This window comes from Vigna angularis, chromosome 3 (genome assembly GCF_016808095.1).
Source record: "Vigna angularis cultivar LongXiaoDou No.4 chromosome 3, ASM1680809v1, whole genome shotgun sequence".
In the NCBI taxonomy this organism is placed as follows: Eukaryota; Viridiplantae; Streptophyta; class Magnoliopsida; order Fabales; family Fabaceae; genus Vigna; species Vigna angularis.
In genome coordinates this window covers 13,683,820-13,704,184 of record NC_068972.1, presented here as the reverse complement: position 1 = coordinate 13,704,184, position 20,365 = coordinate 13,683,820, and the positions used below count along the sequence as shown (strand labels likewise).

Here is a 20,365-nt window from a genome sequence, read left to right as displayed (position 1 = left end):
GTGTTCTTAGGTTATAATTGAAGAAATAAAAGTAAAAAAAAAATTAATGAGAACGAGAATACTTATTGTATTAAAAATATAAAAATAATTAATAGAATGCACTAGCACCTTCAAGAGAACTTGTTCGGAGGACACTTCAGAAAATATTAGAACAGCCACAAGCAATTCCAGTTGGATCCTTAAATTATCCTTACAACAGTGCATGGATTGCTGCGAAATGAGGTCAGAAAGATTCCAAAACACTCTTCTTAAGATGCAGAATTTAGTTGCAACAATCCAAACCAAAGCCCACAGCCACAAATTTACCAGTACAGAAGTGCAATATTCTTGCTTTATTAATAATTGACATTATAGAAGCAATGGCATTAGTATCATAAAACACATAGAAAAGGGGGAATAATACACATACCTAGGCTAATTGCATTGATGCACGAACCATCATGAATAAAAAAATAGCAAAACACATTACAAATGTGGCAGGTTTGTAGCTAAGGCTTCAATATCCTATTCTCCCACCACACCGCACCCCAATATAATACCCGAATTAGTATAATGATTCGAAGGTGAAAAACTGTGATTAACTTTAGGGAAGTTGCAAGAGAAACAACTAAAGATGGCATTGAAAGCAATTGCATGTTTTAGGGGTGAAAGAGCAGAAGCCAAAAGGTCTATTGGGAATGTTGCAATTGATGGCATAGCAACATGGAGAGGGCAAGCAGATCCCTTTGGCTCCACCACAGCAGGTGCATAGTGCGCATATCTGGAAACTTCCCAATCTTCTCCGGCTCTCATTCATCATCATCTGCATGGATGCTGCTGCACCACCATTTGCCTGCTTATAATGAAGATTAAGAAAATTGAGCTACAAATTTTGACACATTCATTTGGATTTAGGGGAGAGGAAGAGGAGAGAAACTCACATTCACATCGGGTAAGAAAATAGACAGAAAAATGAGAGAGATGATGAGGCCACGAGCGTGAGCAGAAGAGGTCATCTTGACAAGTGCTTCCTAGGTTGGTGGTGATGGAGAGCGAAGAGTTTAATGAACTACAGAGCTAGCTTTGCACACTCGAGTTGGACCAGGGAAAAGACTGCAGAGGAAACACAAGAACAAGTGTTTAATTTGAAAGCAGAGACCACAGAGTCTGACCCCTGTTGTCTCCCCACTCTCTCTAGAGTTAAGACTACAGATGATAATCCCATGGGATTTATTCACAATGTTACCACTTTTCTGTTAAGAGTTTTGTCCAATAAAAATTTTACACATACTTTACCTTCACTATTTTATCTTTTGTTTTCTTTTATAAATATAAAGGTTATCTTTTTTTAAAAAATCAAAATATTCTAAAAAGTAAATTGTCAAGTGATGTCAAAAAAATATTTTTTCAGTGGACAACTTCAAACCTTGCACCACTGTATAATACTCCAAAACATCCATACATAAAAGTAATTAACCGCATAATACTTTCGAATAATAACGTTGTTCTCATTGCACTTTCTATTTTATGGAAACACTTCCATCAATTGGTTTTATGTAGGCGTAGATTTTTTTCATTTTGCGCAATGAATATAAGCAATTACATATCACTAATGTAAACAATCATTTCACATAAAACAATTATACGAATTTACATATAACAAAGCTATTTTGTTTCAAAAAATTCTAAATCGACAAAATTTTTATATATTTTATCCAAAATATACTAAGATTTCTGACTGGTTGACGAGATGTCAACCATACGATACCTATAATTTGTGAAAGTTTAGGCCATGATTAAAAAGATGTCTGGTGGCACACAAACCACATCACATCGAGCTTACGTTGGAAAATAAATTATCACAAGATCGTGAGTTGTTATTTACTAAATAAATATTGCTTTTGGTGTTACTGTTATTCTTATTATTTACATTTTTTCACTTTAATCAACGATCATGTTTTGCGTTACTCTCTTTTCTGGAAGTGGCTATAGTCTTAGACGTGCTTTCCTTTTCAATTTGATTTGACAGAGCTGTGAAGATTGTCGGTCATAAAAATTATTTTCGTCTTAACATGCTTTCTTTTCACCTCGACTTCCATTATATATTTTCGTCAGCACCTGCTTGGTCGTTTAACTGCAGTTGCATCGTACATCGCACGTGTACAACCCCACGCTCGGTCTGATATCAACAATGATGAAGCGGAAAATACTGTGAATCTAAGCAAACCCCAACAAATTTAGTTTGCTTCACCGAATAATGAAGAAAATCCTTCCTCTACTCAGTCTACACGATTACTCTGCAGTAATGGTAGAAATTATATTATTTTAGGGATAAAAAAAACTGCCAAAAGTCGATCCAATAATTATTTTTGCGGGTATGCAGTAAACTAGCAACTCTCATGACAATGTAAACCTATAAAAGAAAGAATAGGATCAACAGCACCTGCATGAGTTTAGTTATAGAACAAGCAAATAATTTGATTAGAGATACCATACTCGTGTTATCTTCAGCTAAAGAAAATGCGACTTTCTAAAGCTTCCATTAAAGATATAAATTCCAGATTATGATTTGATGCATGTTAACTGCAAACCCAACTCCAGAAATCCACCCACCTGTAATGGGACCATGAAATTTATGGCCTGAAACCCACAGCATTCTCTACAGGAACAAAAGTACCATATGTGTTGAGATTTGGCATATTGGAAAAAGTACATCAATAAGGTTCAGCTTTCACTGCCTCAACATTCATAATCAAGACTTTCTACCTTCCAACTTCTGCAAAACAAAATCTGTCAAGGACAAACACCACAGATAGTACGCATAATAAGGAGAATATAGAGCTACAGATTTAAATTACATTCCTCCAGTTGATATTTACTCGGATCGGATGTACAAAATCATAGTTTAATTCGATCAGCAAAATTCTGGTAAGAATGTACAAGAATATGAAAAATGGAAAGATTCTGGCGATACTGTTTGCTTGCTATTGAAAAGAATTCCATACATGCACAGTAGACAGCATAAACCCAACTGCAGTGGGAGTAAGGTTTTTGCAACGAGTTTCAATCCTGCAACCAATAAATATCCAGGAGGTAAACTTTGGTCATTACAGATTTCCAGAAGGAGGTTTTTACATAGTGTGAAAAGTTAATTAGAAAGAAAGATGGCTTCAGAACAGAAGGATTGTTCACATTGGGTTGGACCTAAGGTGACAACATTTGCTTAAGTTTATCCATTGAGCCCGGTAACATGAAACCAGAACAAATGACTCTGCCAACTGCATTTAATTTTATTGACAGAATCAAAAACATATATGACCTCTGTACATCTCCAGCAATGGAAAATTAATTTACAGATTAGTCATCTCTCCCCTTAAAAAAATTGTAAAAGCTAAATGACCCATTTTCAAGAGACATCATCATCCATCATCATCAATGTCATCATCACCAGATGGTATCTGTCTTGTCTCTGATAATGAAAGCCGCCTGGGCGTTGCTGAGCTCGATTCACCAAGTCCTTCCGAAGATAAATTTAACGCAGCAGTTCCTGATGAAGATCGTAGCAGATGCCTGCTCTGGGCATCAGCTGAAGGCGATGAAGAGATATTATAGGTGAAAATTCCCATTGGGTGGTCAAACTTGCAACTTGGGCCAAATTTGCATATACCATAACGTGAATAGAAGACACACAAAGGTTCTCCCTGTAACAAATGGGACACTGCCTCGTATCAGCTCGCTCTAATTCAATTAAAACTGACAAGACCAAACTAGTGAAGAGAATGATGACACAAATATTTGCAAATCATCCCATTTTCTCCAATTACCACAAACAAATAACCTTTCCACGCATTTATCCAGTCCAATGAAGGAAAATATGAGAATACACAAAAATACTATACAGACTTCACACCAACTTAAAAATAGTTAATATGCAAATACACCATATCCATATTTTGTGAATGATATGATAAATCAAGAGCCAAAGGGAGAAACCCTAACGCTGTCAGTCATCATAGTTTGATTAAGATAATATAACAAATACATACTTCGAACTACTCAAAATAATTACCCTTCTCAACATCCTCTGTGGTGTCTATGTAACTGCTTCAAACCATTCCAACTTAGTTTGGCTTCAAATTATTTTCAAACTTAAAACAACAATTTTCAATGTTCACATTATTGTATTGCCACATGCAATTCGATAAGCATTTTGCTATATAATATGATTAAATCCATGCATATAAAGCTATATGTAGTAGAATTATGAGTGCCACTTCCTAACAAAAAGGTCATGTCATGTAAAGAAAAAAAAAGGAAGGGATCCGAATCCAAGAGGTAATGCAAAAATAATCAAATAACAAGTCCTATGAACCAAGGAAATTTATGGAGACTAAATCTGAATCAAATTGTTGTCAAACTCAAAATCCTGAAAACTATAATGAAGAATAAAATCTGAAATAACAAAATTTACACCTAGGAAAAACAACTAGGCAGATAGAATTCCATAGCAAGAACCCAACTCACCGGACGTAAAGGAAGGCCCATGGGACTCAGGACACAGTCAGGAGCAGGAATTAGCCTTTCGCTTGGGTGGTGGAACCGACAGACTGCACCAAACTTACAATCTCCTGTCTTCATGTAGAATTGGCATTCAGGCTGGCCAGGTCTCTCAGGAAATATGTTTTCCCTCTGCAATGCATAAAACCCTACTGGAACAGTGCCAGAACGGAATTGAGAGTATGCTCCATGTGATCCTGCGTTTGCTAGCTCACCTTGGCGAGAAGTTCCATATGTTTGACCATTTCTCATTACTTGCTGATGACTGTCTGAAGTAGAGATTGATCCCACTTGACCCTGAAAAATAAATATTCTATCAAGACATTGAATCAGCCAGGGCAGGTTCTAACAAAACGGTTATGCACATATGCACCATGAAAGGAATATCTCCAATTATGTTGAGAGACAAATACCGTGAAATTTCACACCAACAGAGTTTCTGCATCATTTTTACAGGGGAACAATGATCATATTGATGGAAACAAATGACCTTCTACATACATTTAACATAAACCCATATGACATGCCTTAGAAACAGTCAAAACACAGAATAAGACTATGTTGTTCTTGTTTGTTTCCTATGGAAAGAATGGGTGAGCTTACACCATATGCACTCCACCCAGGCACCGAAACCACTCCCTGAGGAAGAATTAAGGGTGCATAACTTGAAGGACCCTGCCAGCGAGGACTAGGGATGTATGATGCCCTTGACCAATTTGTAATTCCTCCTGCATACGACTGCTGACCTGGTGTAGTTGGAGAATGGACAGTAGGGTAAACAGAAGAATCCTGTAATGAAAGCATCATATTACTCGGTTGAGGATGGTGGAATTTGCAAGTGTTTCCAAATTTGCATTGTCCTGTTCTCAAATAATAAGTGCATTCGGGGTCATTCTGCAGAATCAGGAGACAAAGAAAACATTTTGTAAGTTATATGAACACTAATATCAATCAGAAAGCAAGTATAATTTCTATAAAGCTCAGAGGTCAGATATTAAATATCTGCATCAAGTACACAAATTTTTGGAAAGTATAATAACCATAATATGCAGGTCTGACAATTCACTGGTTACCAAATGAGTGAAGATACAATAATAAGCTACAAATTCATGAGCAACTACTATTGTAATCATGATTATAAATGAATAAATATTAAAAACTAACAGGTCGGAGCGGATAGCCTAAAGTATTTAAGGCAACTCTTCCAGCAATCCCAGCCTGATCTTTAGGATGATGAAATTTGCATGTGGCGCCAAATTTGCAAGTTCCTGTCTTCAGATAGTACTGGAAAACAGAAAAAAAAAGAAAAAAGACATCTTCGTTATGGTGATTGGTGAATGATTAAATAAAGATAGACATTAGTGCTCCAAAGATCAAGGTTGATGTTAACACTTAACATCTCTATTACTCATAAAGAACAAAAATACAAAATCAATAAGAAAATCTGATCAAAATGAGCGTGCATAGTCTAGCATGAAGTAATATAGTAACTAGAGCTCCTGTTGATATCAGAGCTTAAATAAAGAATTAGCACATGCTATTAAGAGCTGAATGGCACACATACGTGCAAGCCATACATATATAACAATCAGTTATTCGGAATGACAAGAACAAGAATTTCTATTTAATCCACCTTAGCTTTTCAATTGTTCAATTGGTTTTTTGATATACAAATATATACATACAGACATATATGGAATGACAAGAACAAGATTTTCTATTTAATCCACCTTAGCTTTTCAATTGTTCAATTGGTTTTTTGATATACAAATATGCATACACACATATATAAATATAAATATATGTTGGTTTTTAATTAAATAAAAGTTGGTTTTTAATTAAATAAAAGCCAAAGTAAACTGAATCTGATTACAACAATAGCCACATAATTTAGGCAAAGTCACGAACACACAAGTTTATGATTCTTCCCTTTCCCTCTACACCTTCATTCTCCACAACTTTCAAATTCACTGACAGCTTTAGGCTAGCCTTCCACGGTCACAAGAACCACATCCAGTGTCAATCCAAATCCAACAATTAACCCCACAAAGATTGATATGATTTAGAGAAATTGCTAAACTCCACCCAAAAGGAGACGATTCCCAGACCACGCAAACAAATAAGCAACATACACCTTACGCATGCATTGAGAAACTAATACGTGCCTGACATTCTGGTTGTCCTATTCTTTCTGGGAACTCGCCTATCATCCTTGCAGTAGCAATAGCCTGATAGGAGATCATCAGTATTAGTAATTATATTCACCATGTAATAAAAATGATATAAAAATAAAAATAATCAACAACACAGTATGATTCAACATTATGTAGCTTCAGTAAAGTGAAACCATTAAATGTGAAAAAAGAGCATGTATGCGAAAAGCCAAAAAGAGAGGAAAAAAATGTCGTTTCCACACCCAAACTTAGTTAGGAGTGCTGCGTCAAGAAAGGAAGATACAACAGAGTAACATCTCCCCAGTGTTTATGTGCATCTTTCTGTGATAAAATGCTGTCATAATCCAGTACAACGAATAGAAATGCACGTCTTTTGCATAGTAAAAAAGCTAACCAAAAACATGGGATGGACACAAGATGTTAGAGGACAACAGCAGATAGTTTCAAGTGTGCATAGCTTTGACCAACTAGAGAGATTTTAATATTTTATTTTGACAATAGGAAGGATTGAAAATGAATCCGTCTGAGAGCAAGAAACATGTATCATCATCTAATTTAAACACATATATCATAAAATTACAACATAATTTGTAGAAATAAATGCATTCCAACTCGTACCAGCTTCCTGTTAGGAGGATGATTAAAACGACACGTTGCACCAAATCTACAGAGTCCAGTTCTGATGTAATATGAACAGTCTGGCTCCCCTGGACGCTCCGGATAAGCTCCAGAATCCATTGTTTCGCCACTCCTCAAATTCATCATCCACAGTGAATCTGAAACAACATCATACACGCGTGAACAGCATGATGTAAGCGAAACTGAAGCCACATCATCAATGCACACAGTGGCTACAAATACCAAACCTACAATCACAAAAAATAATAAAAAGTGTCGGTGCAACTACCGTTAGAAAAAGCTTACATCACGATAAATAACTACAATAATCATTTTTAAAATGTTCACAAAAAAAAAAAAAAAAAAAATCAAACACCGCTTCAATAGAAATCGAATTTGATTCTCGCAGCAGTTTCAATCCAGCACACAAAAAAAATATTGATCTGAATTGAACACGTGACATCTCCTAACTCTAACGCAAAGCATTGGAACACGAAATGTTACTTTCTTAAACCAACGAATTCAATTTGAAAAAACGAAACGACAAAAGAGAAAAGAAATTAAAAAAAAAAAACCTTGTCCTTGAGAGATAGGGGAATTGCGGCGTGGAATGATTCCATGAGGTTGAGGATTAGGGATGATGACGTTGAGCTTCTTCTTCTCCATTCATAAGCCTTTCAATTCTCATTTCCCACCTTCTCCACCCCATTCCTCAAAAGAGAAACTTCTCCTCTCCACAAACCTCACCACAACTCTCATCTCTTCTTTCTCTCTCTTCTCCCACACGTGCCATCTCTTTTCCCTTTCCTTTTTATTTCTTTTTTTTAATTAAACAAATAAACAATTTTCGTTTATTTAATTTATTTTTATTTTAAAGTGTGAAATTAAAAAAAGAAAATGTGATTATACATAGAAAATAGCCTCTTTCTTCTTAACCTATGACCTCACTCACTCCTCACTCCCTCGCACGCATTTCTTTTTCTCGCTATCGCATTAATTGGTGCCGCCAACTCAAACCACAAGCTCTCTCTTTCTTTCCGCCTTTCTATGGTTTTCAACTTTTGTGCAAAACGACATTGGCTGCTTTTACTCTTTTTTATTCCTCTCCTTTCTTTCTATAAATAAAAAGTTCATGGACTATTATAATAATACTTTGCGTCCATATTATTATAATTTAATTATAAATTTATTACGAATTAATTAATATTTTCATTGATTGATACTTAAAATACCGATTCACAAAACGCCAAGTGATTTTAAATAAGTTAAAGATTAAAAAGAAAGTATGGCATTGTTGATAATAAAGAAAAACATTAATAATTTTTAAAAGCATATAAAATAAAATAAAAGTAGAATATTAAAATTTGTTTTAATCTTGTTTTGTTTTTACTTTTAAGTAGATTTATAATCATGATGTGATTGCAATGATGTCATTATGGTTAATGTGACAATTTTTACAACGTTACGAGAAAAAGTCATAACATTTTGGTTGGGGACACGGAATGGTAACGTCATCTTTAATTACTTTTTATAAAATAAACGTAAAGAAGAAAAATAAATTCAACTTTTTATAAATACAAATTAATTTAAGCACAAGTTAAGGGGAAATTTATACAAAGATGTTTTTTAATATTTGTTTTAAACTTATAATAAAATAATTTAATTTGCTTTTCCAAAATCAATAGTAATGAATTTCATTTAGGTGACATTATCAATGGACAAAATCATTAGTTGGTTATTTTTTGTTTACAAGAGAAAGAGGATGACTAAAAATATACTTTTTTTTAATAAACTGATGTAAAATTTAATATATTTTTTAATGTTTTGTATTTAAAATTGCACCTCATGGACAACTTATTAAATTTAAGTCCATTGCGCTTGACTTAAATTTTAAATTGTTTAAATTTTTAAGTTTGACTAGACTTATGTCTAATAAACAAGTTATTTTGGTTTGCTAGACAAAAATAATAAGAAAAAAATGTATTTTTATATTTAAATCTAATAAGAAAAATAATTTTAATTTTAGATAGACAAGTTAATATGTATAATCTATAATACATATGTATATGTTTTAATAAATTGCTTTTTTAATATTTTAATAAAACTGTTCGAAGCGTTTCTTCCTTAGTTTGAAGATTTTGATTATTAATATTATATTTGTAGTACGATGATATGAGCTTGAACAAACTTACATCTCTTCATCTGGAAAATATACTCTTTATAACACTTAAAACGTAAGCCATGTTCGGTTATTTGTGGGACGAGAGTTAACTTCCCAATCAACTTCTAACGTGGGGGAAAAATCTAGTGTGCCCAATCTCATCTACTTTTGATCTATATTGGTCGGTTGAATGAAATTTATTTATTTTTTATCTGTATTTTATAATATTTCCAAATCAGATTTCTGATTTAGTTATATAGATTTTAAAAATAAAAAAAATCCGAATTTTAAATCCAGATTATATTCAGTTAAAAAAATAATCTGATCCAATCTTCGATTCAATATTTAAGAACCCTATATCCTTCTGTTGCTTCTCCTTTGCAATTCACTCGAAAATTTTCAAAATTCCAAGACCCTAAATCCTCTTCGCTGCTTCTTCTTTGCGATTTCTCTATTTCAAAATTTCAGGAACCCTAATTCCAAATTGGTTTTTCACGAAAAAAAAATCTGGATCCAAAATCTGATCTACAGATTTGAATTAAGATAGAATATAAATTAGATCTTTCAAATTCAAATCAATGCTCAATATTGTTTATGGGGGCTTAATTTGAAAATTTTTCAAACACTTGATTAATTTTTCAAACACTTAAAATTATATAATCAAAATAAGAATATTAATTTTCAAACACTGGATTAATTTTTCAAGCACTTAAAATTGTATAATCAAAATAAGAATATTACTTTACCATTTTCTTTTATAAAAAACAAACTATGGTATGAATTACTTATGTTTGTCGAAAATATCAAACAAAGTCATGAGAGTTTTTTCAATCCATTTAACTTATAACATCTTAAATTTGTAATACAATGTTTTAATCATATTATCTTTATCCAAAAAAGAAAATACTCTACTATTTGTAACATCAAATGACTATTTTAACTAAAAAATAAAAAGAGATCAAAGTTTGTACATATATGTAACATTTTTTTTATTTCTTACAAAGTAAATAAATAAGTTTTTTGATTGTTAGATTTATTTGAAGTGATTATATTCTCATTTTAATGACCTCAAAAATACATTAAGAAAAACATATTATTTTAACTTTCACAAAATTAACTTGTAATTCTAAACTGGTTTTATTATTATTAAATAAAAATTATTAAGATATAAAATCCATAAATATTTTCTTAGTAAAGTATTATTTGATATTTGATTTTTATTGTTGTGATGAAATGTGTCAACACCAAATTTCGTCTCTTTAAGTCAATAAATATAAAAAATAAAAAATAAAATAAAATAAAAGAATAATAATTAATGGTGGACAAAAAAAAGAAAGAAAAAATAAAATAAATTTCCTTAAGAGAATATCTATATATATATATATATATATATATATATATATATATATATATATATATATATATATATATATAATTTCCAAACTTTAACTCAAGATCCGAAGAGTTTTATACATATCTTCACCCCTCTTTGCTTTTTCATAGCCCTCACAAAACATCTCTCTAGAAAATATTTTTCAAATATTGGTTTCTAGATAAATGTATGTTTTAATATGGTAATAATTTGAATCAATATTATGTTAATAATTACAAGCAATATTGTTGATGATATTTAGAAATAATATCTTGGTATAATTTGTTGCGTGAGTTTTTTTTAAAGAGAAAGATACGATCCTAACAATGGACAAAGTTTCTCACAAAAAGTATAGAGAATGATAAGTTCTCACATAAAAGGAGTTATGTCAACGGCTATTGCGGAAGAAAAATTAGGAGAATACTAAAAGCTAAGAAGATATGTCATCTCCATACCTTTTTTTTCTCTTTTATTATACTTTGACGTTTTTCTTCTAAGTGCATTATTTTTACTACACACAAATAGTTTGTTTTTAAAATCATAAAAAGAAGGTCTTCGCACATGTCTCTTGGTATTGGTTAGATCCCTTGCTTGATATTTTCAAATTTTCTTAAAAAATATACATATTAAATAAATAATTCCAAAAAATAAAGAATATTTTCTTACTATATAATTTTCCATTTTAAAAAAATACTGAGTCTTAAAATTAAAGATAAAGATGTTTTCACGTTCATAAAAATATGAGCACTCGTGTTATCGTCCGCATCGTCCCACCATTTCTAAAATATCGAAAAAAGTACTAAAATCTTTAAAACCAAAAATATCAAAATTGTTAAACAATTTTTTTTTAAAAGAATTACGTAAACCTAATTTCTCATAATGAGAATACGTAGGAGCGAAGTCAATCATTTTGTCAGGTTTATAAAACAAAAGAATATATTTGTTTCTTTATAATATTGTCTTTTTGGAGAAAATTAAATATTTTGAAACCACGTCAACTTTGTTGAGTTAATTAAACGTATTGTCTTCTTTAGGCAGGCGTAGTAGCGTACTAATGTCTTCCTTAGGTGTAACCAATTTCTGAATCCAAAATTCAGTTTTCGTAAACGATGTCTTACTTTATGATTTTTCATAGTTTTTCAAGAATAAATTATGGTGGCGACTCTCGAAACGTTTTTTCTTAAATCTGTTTATTTCATAATATTATTTTTTTGAAGAAAATTAAATATTTTGAAACCCACGTCAACTTTGTACAGTTAATTAAAGATACTGTCTTCTTTAGACAGACGCAATAGCGTACTAATGTCTTTCTCACGTGTAACCGATTCTCGAATCAAAAATTCAGTTTTCGTAAATCATGTCTTACTTTATGATTTTTCATAGTTTTTCCCCGAAACTTTTTTTCTTAAACTCGTTTATTTTTAGTTTATAGTTCTGTCACGATCCGATTCGACAAAATGTTTATGAGAGACAACAATTCCTTTGTAATGTTTTATGTGATGAAACCAATGAAAAAATATTTTAACCTTAACCATTATTTGATATAGTAAATCTATCATTATTATGATTAAATCATATAGACAAGACAATTTGGCGTAAAACTAGTTTCCTTAAATGTCTACCATAATTTTAGCAGCTTTCTCATTGAAGTCATCCATTTTAGAATAACTCGTAACAATTAAGGTCGTCTTGTAATCCATGTTTAGCATTGTCCACAATGAGTCAATATATGATTGCTAAGCTGCGCAACTTATAAAGCATAATAAGTAATAAAATAAAACACAGTGATAAGAGTCTCGTATAATATCTAGCTTGAAAGATGCCTTTTTTTAAAATTTAAAATTTAAAGCATAGATGCACTCAATGATGCTTAGCACTGAGCATTAATTTAATGCAACTCGATTATATAAGAGTGAAGATTTCCATCCTAGGGAATAATAGTAAAAAAAATGACACAAATATGGAGAAACATAACAAACATTGATAAAATTAAAAATAATAGAATAAGTAACTAAATTACGATTTAAGATGCTTAAGATTTTGAGTTAATATATAATCATTATTTAATATTTATATATCCTAAGAGGACCGATATCCTTGTATCTGTATAATTTTTCATTGCTGAAAAACAAAACGTAAGTGATCCATGTATGCATCTGAAAAAAATATTTACGAAGTATATACTATTATTATTATATCAGAAGAAAAATATGAGATAAAAAATTCCACAATATACTAAAATCAGGTTTGCAAAATAGCCTTTATGAAAGTGTTGCTTCTTTTAACTTCTTCGAAATCACTTATAAAATTAATACCGAGTTAGTAGTATTTGAAAAACTGCTTTGAATAACTTTTGAAAAAGAAGTATATATGATTGACTTTGAAGATATTTTTTTTAATCAACTAAATAAAGTGGTTTCAATTAAAAATTACAACTCTAAGCTTTCAAAATGGGTAAAACTTTGGCCTTTTCAGTTTTGACGCCTTTTGAAATTTGAAACCATTTGCAATTTTGCACGTGTGTTTGTTTTCACCCACGTGATCTTAGCATGCAATGGATTTGACTGCATATAACTCTTCGTTGAAAACAGAAACACAATGTTTTGCAAGTTCCATACATCTTCCGAATACTATGTTAGAAAATGAACTTTTAAGTCAAATAAAAGACTCTCATATCATGTTAGAAAGTGAGTTTTTAAGCCTAACTCAACTCCACAAAACTGGTTTATAAGATGAGATTTGCATTTCACTTATATATTATAATTTGACCTTATCTCTAGTGACACTTTCAATAAAAATGATAAACTTATCTTTTTTATTTTTAAAATTAGACTTTGCATACTATAAAAACGAATAATTTTAAAATAAACTAAATTTCCATCGAAACATAAAAAATATATTTTACCGAAAAATAAAAGGCACGCAAAATTAAAATTCGATTACATCTCTTAAAGCTTCCTCAGTGAAACTGTTTTTCTGACTTCACTGAAAGAGCACACTTGCATTAAATACTGAATTCTTTTCTATTTTTTAGATGAGTTTATTAGATAAAACTAAACGTAAACTATGAATTTTTAATATCTTCCTATGTATTTGAGTGTGGAAGACAAGTCAAATTTAGTCCTATTTTTTTTTCTTTAATGATCCATTTGAATCTCTCAAGATTAAAAATTTGTTAAGATTTATTTATAGAAAAATCACTACCTAAACAAATATGGAAATATCAACGAACCATGACTAACTTCAGAAAAAAAAAAAACGAAAATTCGGGTAATATTTTTTGTAAGCCGCCAAGCATCTCGTTTTCAAACTTTTTCCAAGTTGATTTGGTCCAAAAAGACAATCACAAGATTATAAGTATTTATATCTATTTATAGTACTAAATATTTCTCGATAGGATAAGTAAAGATAATTGATTTTATCACAAATAGAATAAACTTGTTATTGTTAATAGTGAAGGTTGAAAGAATAATATCAGCGATTAGGTTTAAGAACCATGGAGGAAGTGGAGATAACAGAGGAAGAAGACGAAGTTGTGGTTGCTCCAACTAACTTTTCAATGGTGGAAGAGGGTATTTTTCGCAGCAGTTTCCCTCGATCTTCAAATTTCTCTTTTCTTGAAACTCTGAATCTTCGTTCCGTCGTGTAAGTTTAACGCTGTTTCTTTTCTTTCCTCCTTCGTTAATTTTCCATGCACTGGGTTTCATTCTGGTGTGTGACTGCAGATATTTGTGCCCCGAACCCTATCCACAGCAAAATCTACAGTTTCTTCAATCGCAAAATATCAAGTTCTTCCACTTTGGTATTGAAGGCAAAACGGTAATTAACTTTCTTTTTCGCAAGAATTATGATTTCATTCCATAAACATTAATTTGATCTGATACACATGATTGCATTACAAACTCAAACTCAGTAATTTTATTTTCTGTGCTAATGCTTGTTTTCGCAGGATCTTTCTGTGCCTGCCGTAAAGGATTTGATCTTTGAGGCCGTCAAAGTTTTGATTGGTATGTATATATAACTCAATTCGTATGTTAAAACTCTTATTGAACTATTTATTATCTCTTGAATCGTGATTATCATACATTTTAACTTGTTTCATGTTCTGTGGTTTCAGACGTGAGAAATCACCCAGTTCTAGTCCACTGTAATCAAGGAAAGGTGTGTATATAATTTTACTTGTGGTTTTGTTTGCTGTATTTGATTTATGTGTGAGATTCAATGTTGGATAAAAACTGATAAATTTGAACTACATATATCTATTTGAAAATTTGATCAATATTCCTTGTTTTATATCTATGCAGCATCGAACTGGTTGTGTTATTGGATGCTTCAGAAAACTGCAGCGTTGGTGTCTATCTTCTGTGTTTGAGGAGTACAAGAAATTTGCTGGAGCTAAATCCAGAACGACTGATTTAAGTTTCATAGAAACGGTTGATCTCTTAAACCTGAGAAAGTGTCTTAACAGCATCATATACCGATACCTAGGACATTCTTCAAAGAAACGCAAGTTGCTGTACAGAGATGATAATCTCAAGGTCCACTTGACATCAGTTTAGCTTTCTAGTATAGCTCTGTTAATTGATCACTAATTTTGAACAGTGTGACATCAATTCCATTCATACTTTTATTTTATTTTTTTCATTTGTATTTTTTTATTCAAAAAATTTACCGGTGATTTATGGATGTGTAAACTTCAACTTTAGTTCTATATTTAGTTATGAATCTAGAATTTTCAAGAAATATTAATTAGAAATTCAATGATCCATCTTTCTTTATTATATCAACGACCGCCGTTATAAATGGGAGACATCCAACATAGAATCATTATGAACTTTGAAATTCAACTAATCATCTTCGTTAATGTGGCAATATTAATTATTTTACCATTAAATAAATAAAAGAGTGTCTGAATTCATTGTGTAACATCATAAAATATTAACGGAGCTCCAATATAAAATCACTGTAATTTCGTGATAACAGAGAAGAATACCCATAGAAAAACTAAATCATTATTAAAATTTCATATACAAACCAAAGCATAAGATAAAATGACGTTGAATGTTTAAACCAAATTTTCATTTAATGTAGTCTTATAGCATGCACTTTTGTCCATACTTCATTAAAACACAAGTTCAACTCAAATCCGAGTATCCAAAAACAACATGAAAAAAGGAGTACCAGAAACACAAAATGAAAGTCCATGGAAATAGTTCGATTGAGAGCTGTAATGTAAAAACAAGACAGCTATAAACATAACAATAACTTTTGCATGCATTTGCAAGGTCGATAAACGGATCACGATGAAGTTGAAGAGAAGCATTTGCTCCTGTTCCCGTTTCAGAAACGTAGCTAGTGGCAGCTACGATCTCTTGCACTTGTTTCTCTGCAACGAAACACTGAACTGGACCCATTAGCATTCATCCAATCCTGAGAAAAACCTTCAAAAGAAAAAGGTATGTTAAATGGAGGTGGAACATAACGAGCAAGGTTAAGTCCATAAGGCATGGTAATGACATTATTCAAGAAAGAAGAGTAATGCATTGGGGGAGTGTAGGAAGACCCAATATTCATGTTATAGTTGAAACTTCCAAAAGGGTTGGATCTGATGAACATATTGAAAAATTCAGGATTTGTGTGATTAGGAAGTAGTTGAAGAGTGTGAACTGGAGGCTTTGGGGTATTGAAGAAGTTCCTAGTTCCGGGTGATCCAAAAGTCAATAGGGCATTGGCTGCAGCAACAGCAGCAAGTTGTTCATCTTCTTCATCATGTATATATTGTTTGCTAGGGTTTGGTTGTTCGTGATTGTGTCTTCCCTCATAAGTACTAATCAAGTTTTTTTGGTTACGCGAATCACGCTCCACGTGCTTCTTTACTGAACATCCAACAGTTGTGCATTTGTAGTAGGCCCTAGAAAACATCCATTGAAACTTGTTGAGTTAATGAATGGTGTGGCAAAACTAAAATTTGCATTAATGTTTACGATACTATAGCATGAAAGCTTAGGTCTAATGTTGAGGAATAGAAGAAAATAAATAATGCATAGTTGAGCTTTGAGAGAGCACAATACCTTGGGAATAAATTTCCCTTAATAGGCTTCTGACCATACTTTCTCCAGTGATAGCCATCATCTACTGTATTCTGGTTTTGTCTCTTAATCTTCACTTCCACATTTTCTCTACGAAAACCCTTCCCTCTACCTTTCTCACATTCCTCAATCGATCTCTTTCTCTTCCTTTAACATAATAAAAAATAATATCAATATTTTTTTTGGGTAAATTAAAATAAAACTGACATATATGTTTGAAAGCGCAAAACCTGTTCTGGGAAGTGTTTGATGCTCCCCCGACAACACTGGATCTGTCCTCGTTACCATTGTCTGTTGGAAGAACATGCTCTTCATCAACTTCCTCCAAATAAGAGGAAGGTAAAGGTTGAATTGTTTCACTCCAGCCACCAACTTCCTTGGAGCAAGAAATTTGATCCTCTTCATCAAATTTTGCATTAAGATCAAAGGGAAACTCCACCTTTTTCACATCATTCGAATTCGACGAATGCACTTGTTCAACAGCTTTCTTAGGAGGACCAAGCACATCACAATTATCATTACAAACCTGATAAACTCATGTTATATATGATCAATTTTACAGGCATTTTAATAAAAAAATATATTAGTGTTCATTCTATAAATAGAAGAAACAAGTATATAAATTTTGTAAGTCATACGACAAAACGAAATAAATAAAAAACATTTCAATTTAATTAAATTTTTAGAGTGGGAAAATATTTACCGATGTGAATTGTCAATTTGGATGCTTCCGTAAGGATGAATTATGAGAAAAATAATAAATGCATGTTAGATAGAAATATTATCTTTTTTTTTACTCACTATATATATATATATATATATATATATTTATTTATTTATTTATTTATTTATATGATAAAAAAACTAAAATAAAGAGTAGTACAAACGTGATAAAAAATTATAAATGACAAGTATTCACATAACATAATGAAACAATAGCTAGCACAAGGGACTAAAGCTAAAAGGTCAATATCTTATGTTATTCTGAAAAATACAAGTTTAAAAAAGATAAAAATAAAAATAAAAATGTATTTTATATCTATTGAAAATATCGCAAATTTTAATATACAATTCCAGTTAAAAAATTGGTTTCAATTCATCCTTTCCCATCTTAAAGAAAATAGAAAAATAATTTGTATATAATTAATTTTAAATATTTATTGTTTTTGTTTAAAAATGATTAATTAATTAAGAATATTTTAAGAAAAATTAATTGAAGCAACGTATAATAGAAAAATTGCCTTATAATAAAAAAAAATGAACAAGCTATTTTTTTAAAGAGAATTATGTAAATAGAGATGAAGTGTCTTATAATATATTTACAAACAATAAACTAATGATATTCCTCCAATGAGATAATCTTATTCTATTAGTGTATAATCATTAAAAACAAAATTACTTTTTTAACTATACTGATTTAAAAATTGAATCTGATACTACTAATTAAATTGAAATAATTTGACCTTCACTCTCCTAATCAGAACTTGTGATTTAAATGTAATTTGGGTAAGAAAATAGACAAATCAAATTATAAGACACACGCTAAGGAATCTAAAGAAAACTATTGAGATATGCTTTCCAGTTTTAAATATATGTTATCAATATGATTGTGTGCTACAATATTACAGAAATGGAAGAATTATTTACAAAGTTATCATGAAACATGTTATAGATCTACATTTGTATGCACGTAAAATTGGTTATAAAAACTATAGATTTAAGATTTTCGAATGAATTAATGGATATTCTAGAGATTATTTCAAGTGTCCTTTAAATTTATTGTACTTCTCTTTTTACTAACAAAAAGCAAACATAATTTAGACAAAAATTACATGTTGGATGGCATAGTGAAAAATCAAGTGTAGATTTAGAATTGATTTTGATTTAAACTGAAGTAACTCTAAGTAATTTTTGTGTCAAATAAACAAATTATACTAATTTAATTTTTAGAATATTCCAAACTAATTATTTTACTCCAAAATGATTTTAACAAAAATCAATACACAAAAGATAGAACTATTAAAAAGGGCATATTTTTTCTAATGAACAATAGATTGAAAGGTGATATACCTGAGAATTTGGAACCAAATTGATATTAATCATAGGTTCATTCAAATCAAAATCCAAATCCCTTCTCTCCTTATGAAAGCCCCTTTCTGCAGAATTGATAGCTGTAGTTTCATTGATTTGATGGTGCTTGTTTTCAATGGAAGTGGACATGGTGTGGTGAAAATTGAAACCTAGGTAGGTACCAATGAAGCAGATTTTGCTTTGAATATATTCTATACACATAAAAATGCTATAATGAATATATGAAAATTTTGAAACATGAATTAAGGAAATAAAAAAACTAATAATTAGCTACTTTTTTACACATACCCCAGAGTAGGATCATGAAAGGAAAATTTTACTTTACATATGTGTTTAAGCTGTTCCAATGTCTACAACAAGTACACAATTAAAAAAATCTTTAATTTTACCAAATCAATTTAGCAAATGAAAGTATTTTTCATTGTATATTTTAATTTAATTAAATTATGTCACTATCTGATGTATACAATTTTATTTTCATGCAAAAAATTAATTATTGTTACAAAATTTTATCACTGATGGACTATGTGATTAGTATTACAGCAACACAATTTTATTGTACAGGGCAAAGTGGACTGTATGATCATCAAGTAGCTTAATCAGAAGATGTTTGATTCATTTACAATAGATTTGTTTAATATAACTATTATAAAATATAAAAAATAAATTGAATCGAGTTTATTTATTAAATTTTATGAATAGTTAATAATTCATTTATTATTTCTCAAAATTGAATGAATTCTTTTAATAATACTTAACAATTCAAAATTAGTACATCCAACTTTTTTATAATTAAACTTTTTAGTTTATTTATTTTTAAATATTTTTTAAAAAATGTATTTTAAATTTATTTTCTATTTTAAAATTCTTCTTCTTCTTCTTCTTCTTTTCTAAAACTATTATTTTGATAAGAAAATATACGAAAATAATTAGATTAAACTAAATATTTTAATCTATCATATTAATGAGCTATCTTATTTATTTAATTTGTAACCAAAAAAAAGTTATGAAGTCAGATTCATGAGAGTCTATGCAGCTCAAGATTCAAATTTTCCAAACATTTATACATATGATTCATATGAATGAGGAAAATAAAAACAAAGTCTATACCCATTCCTACGTTCTTTCATACACACTTATAGAGTTTATTTGTGTATATAGTATGCTTATAATAAGTCTATCACATAGACAATAAACTACTAAAATTATCTATAAAAATCCAAAATTTTAGTTCATGTTTAAACTATATAATTACACATAGTCTTTCATTTCTCTGCCTGAGATCATACATACATACATATATATATATATATATATATATATA

General features: G+C 30.5%; 2 protein-coding genes across 5 annotated transcripts; one reads left to right on the top strand and one right to left on the bottom strand.

The window, feature by feature from the left end:
* Positions 1-3,049: 3,049 nt before the first annotated feature.
* Positions 3,050-8,141, bottom strand: LOC108323120 (zinc finger CCCH domain-containing protein ZFN-like). Of its 4 annotated transcripts, none has more exons than XM_052875568.1 (8): positions 7,904-8,141; positions 7,329-7,576; positions 6,702-6,764; positions 5,701-5,820; positions 5,140-5,430; positions 4,910-4,975; positions 4,504-4,833; positions 3,050-3,680 (listed from the first exon to the last, which is right to left on the bottom strand). In XM_052875568.1, exons 1-8 carry the CDS (start codon positions 7,992-7,994, stop codon positions 3,399-3,401), a joined length of 1,491 nt encoding a protein of 496 aa, XP_052731528.1. In that variant the 5' UTR covers positions 7,995-8,141; the 3' UTR covers positions 3,050-3,398. The 4 variants fall into 4 exon arrangements, with proteins under 4 accessions (XP_052731528.1, XP_052731529.1, XP_017410957.1 ...); XM_052875569.1 differs by having other exon boundaries at positions 7,329-7,486; positions 7,904-8,136; XM_017555468.2 differs by lacking the exon at positions 4,910-4,975 and having other exon boundaries at positions 7,904-8,135.
* Positions 8,142-14,335: 6,194 nt separating this feature from the next.
* LOC108323079 (tyrosine-protein phosphatase DSP3) lies at positions 14,336-15,496 on the top strand. Its single transcript, XM_017555421.2, has 5 exons — positions 14,336-14,506; positions 14,587-14,680; positions 14,811-14,868; positions 14,979-15,022; positions 15,166-15,496. Exons 1-5 carry the CDS (start codon positions 14,358-14,360, stop codon positions 15,418-15,420), a joined length of 600 nt encoding a protein of 199 aa, XP_017410910.1. The 5' UTR covers positions 14,336-14,357; the 3' UTR covers positions 15,421-15,496.
* The last annotated feature ends 4,869 nt before the right edge of the window (positions 15,497-20,365 follow it).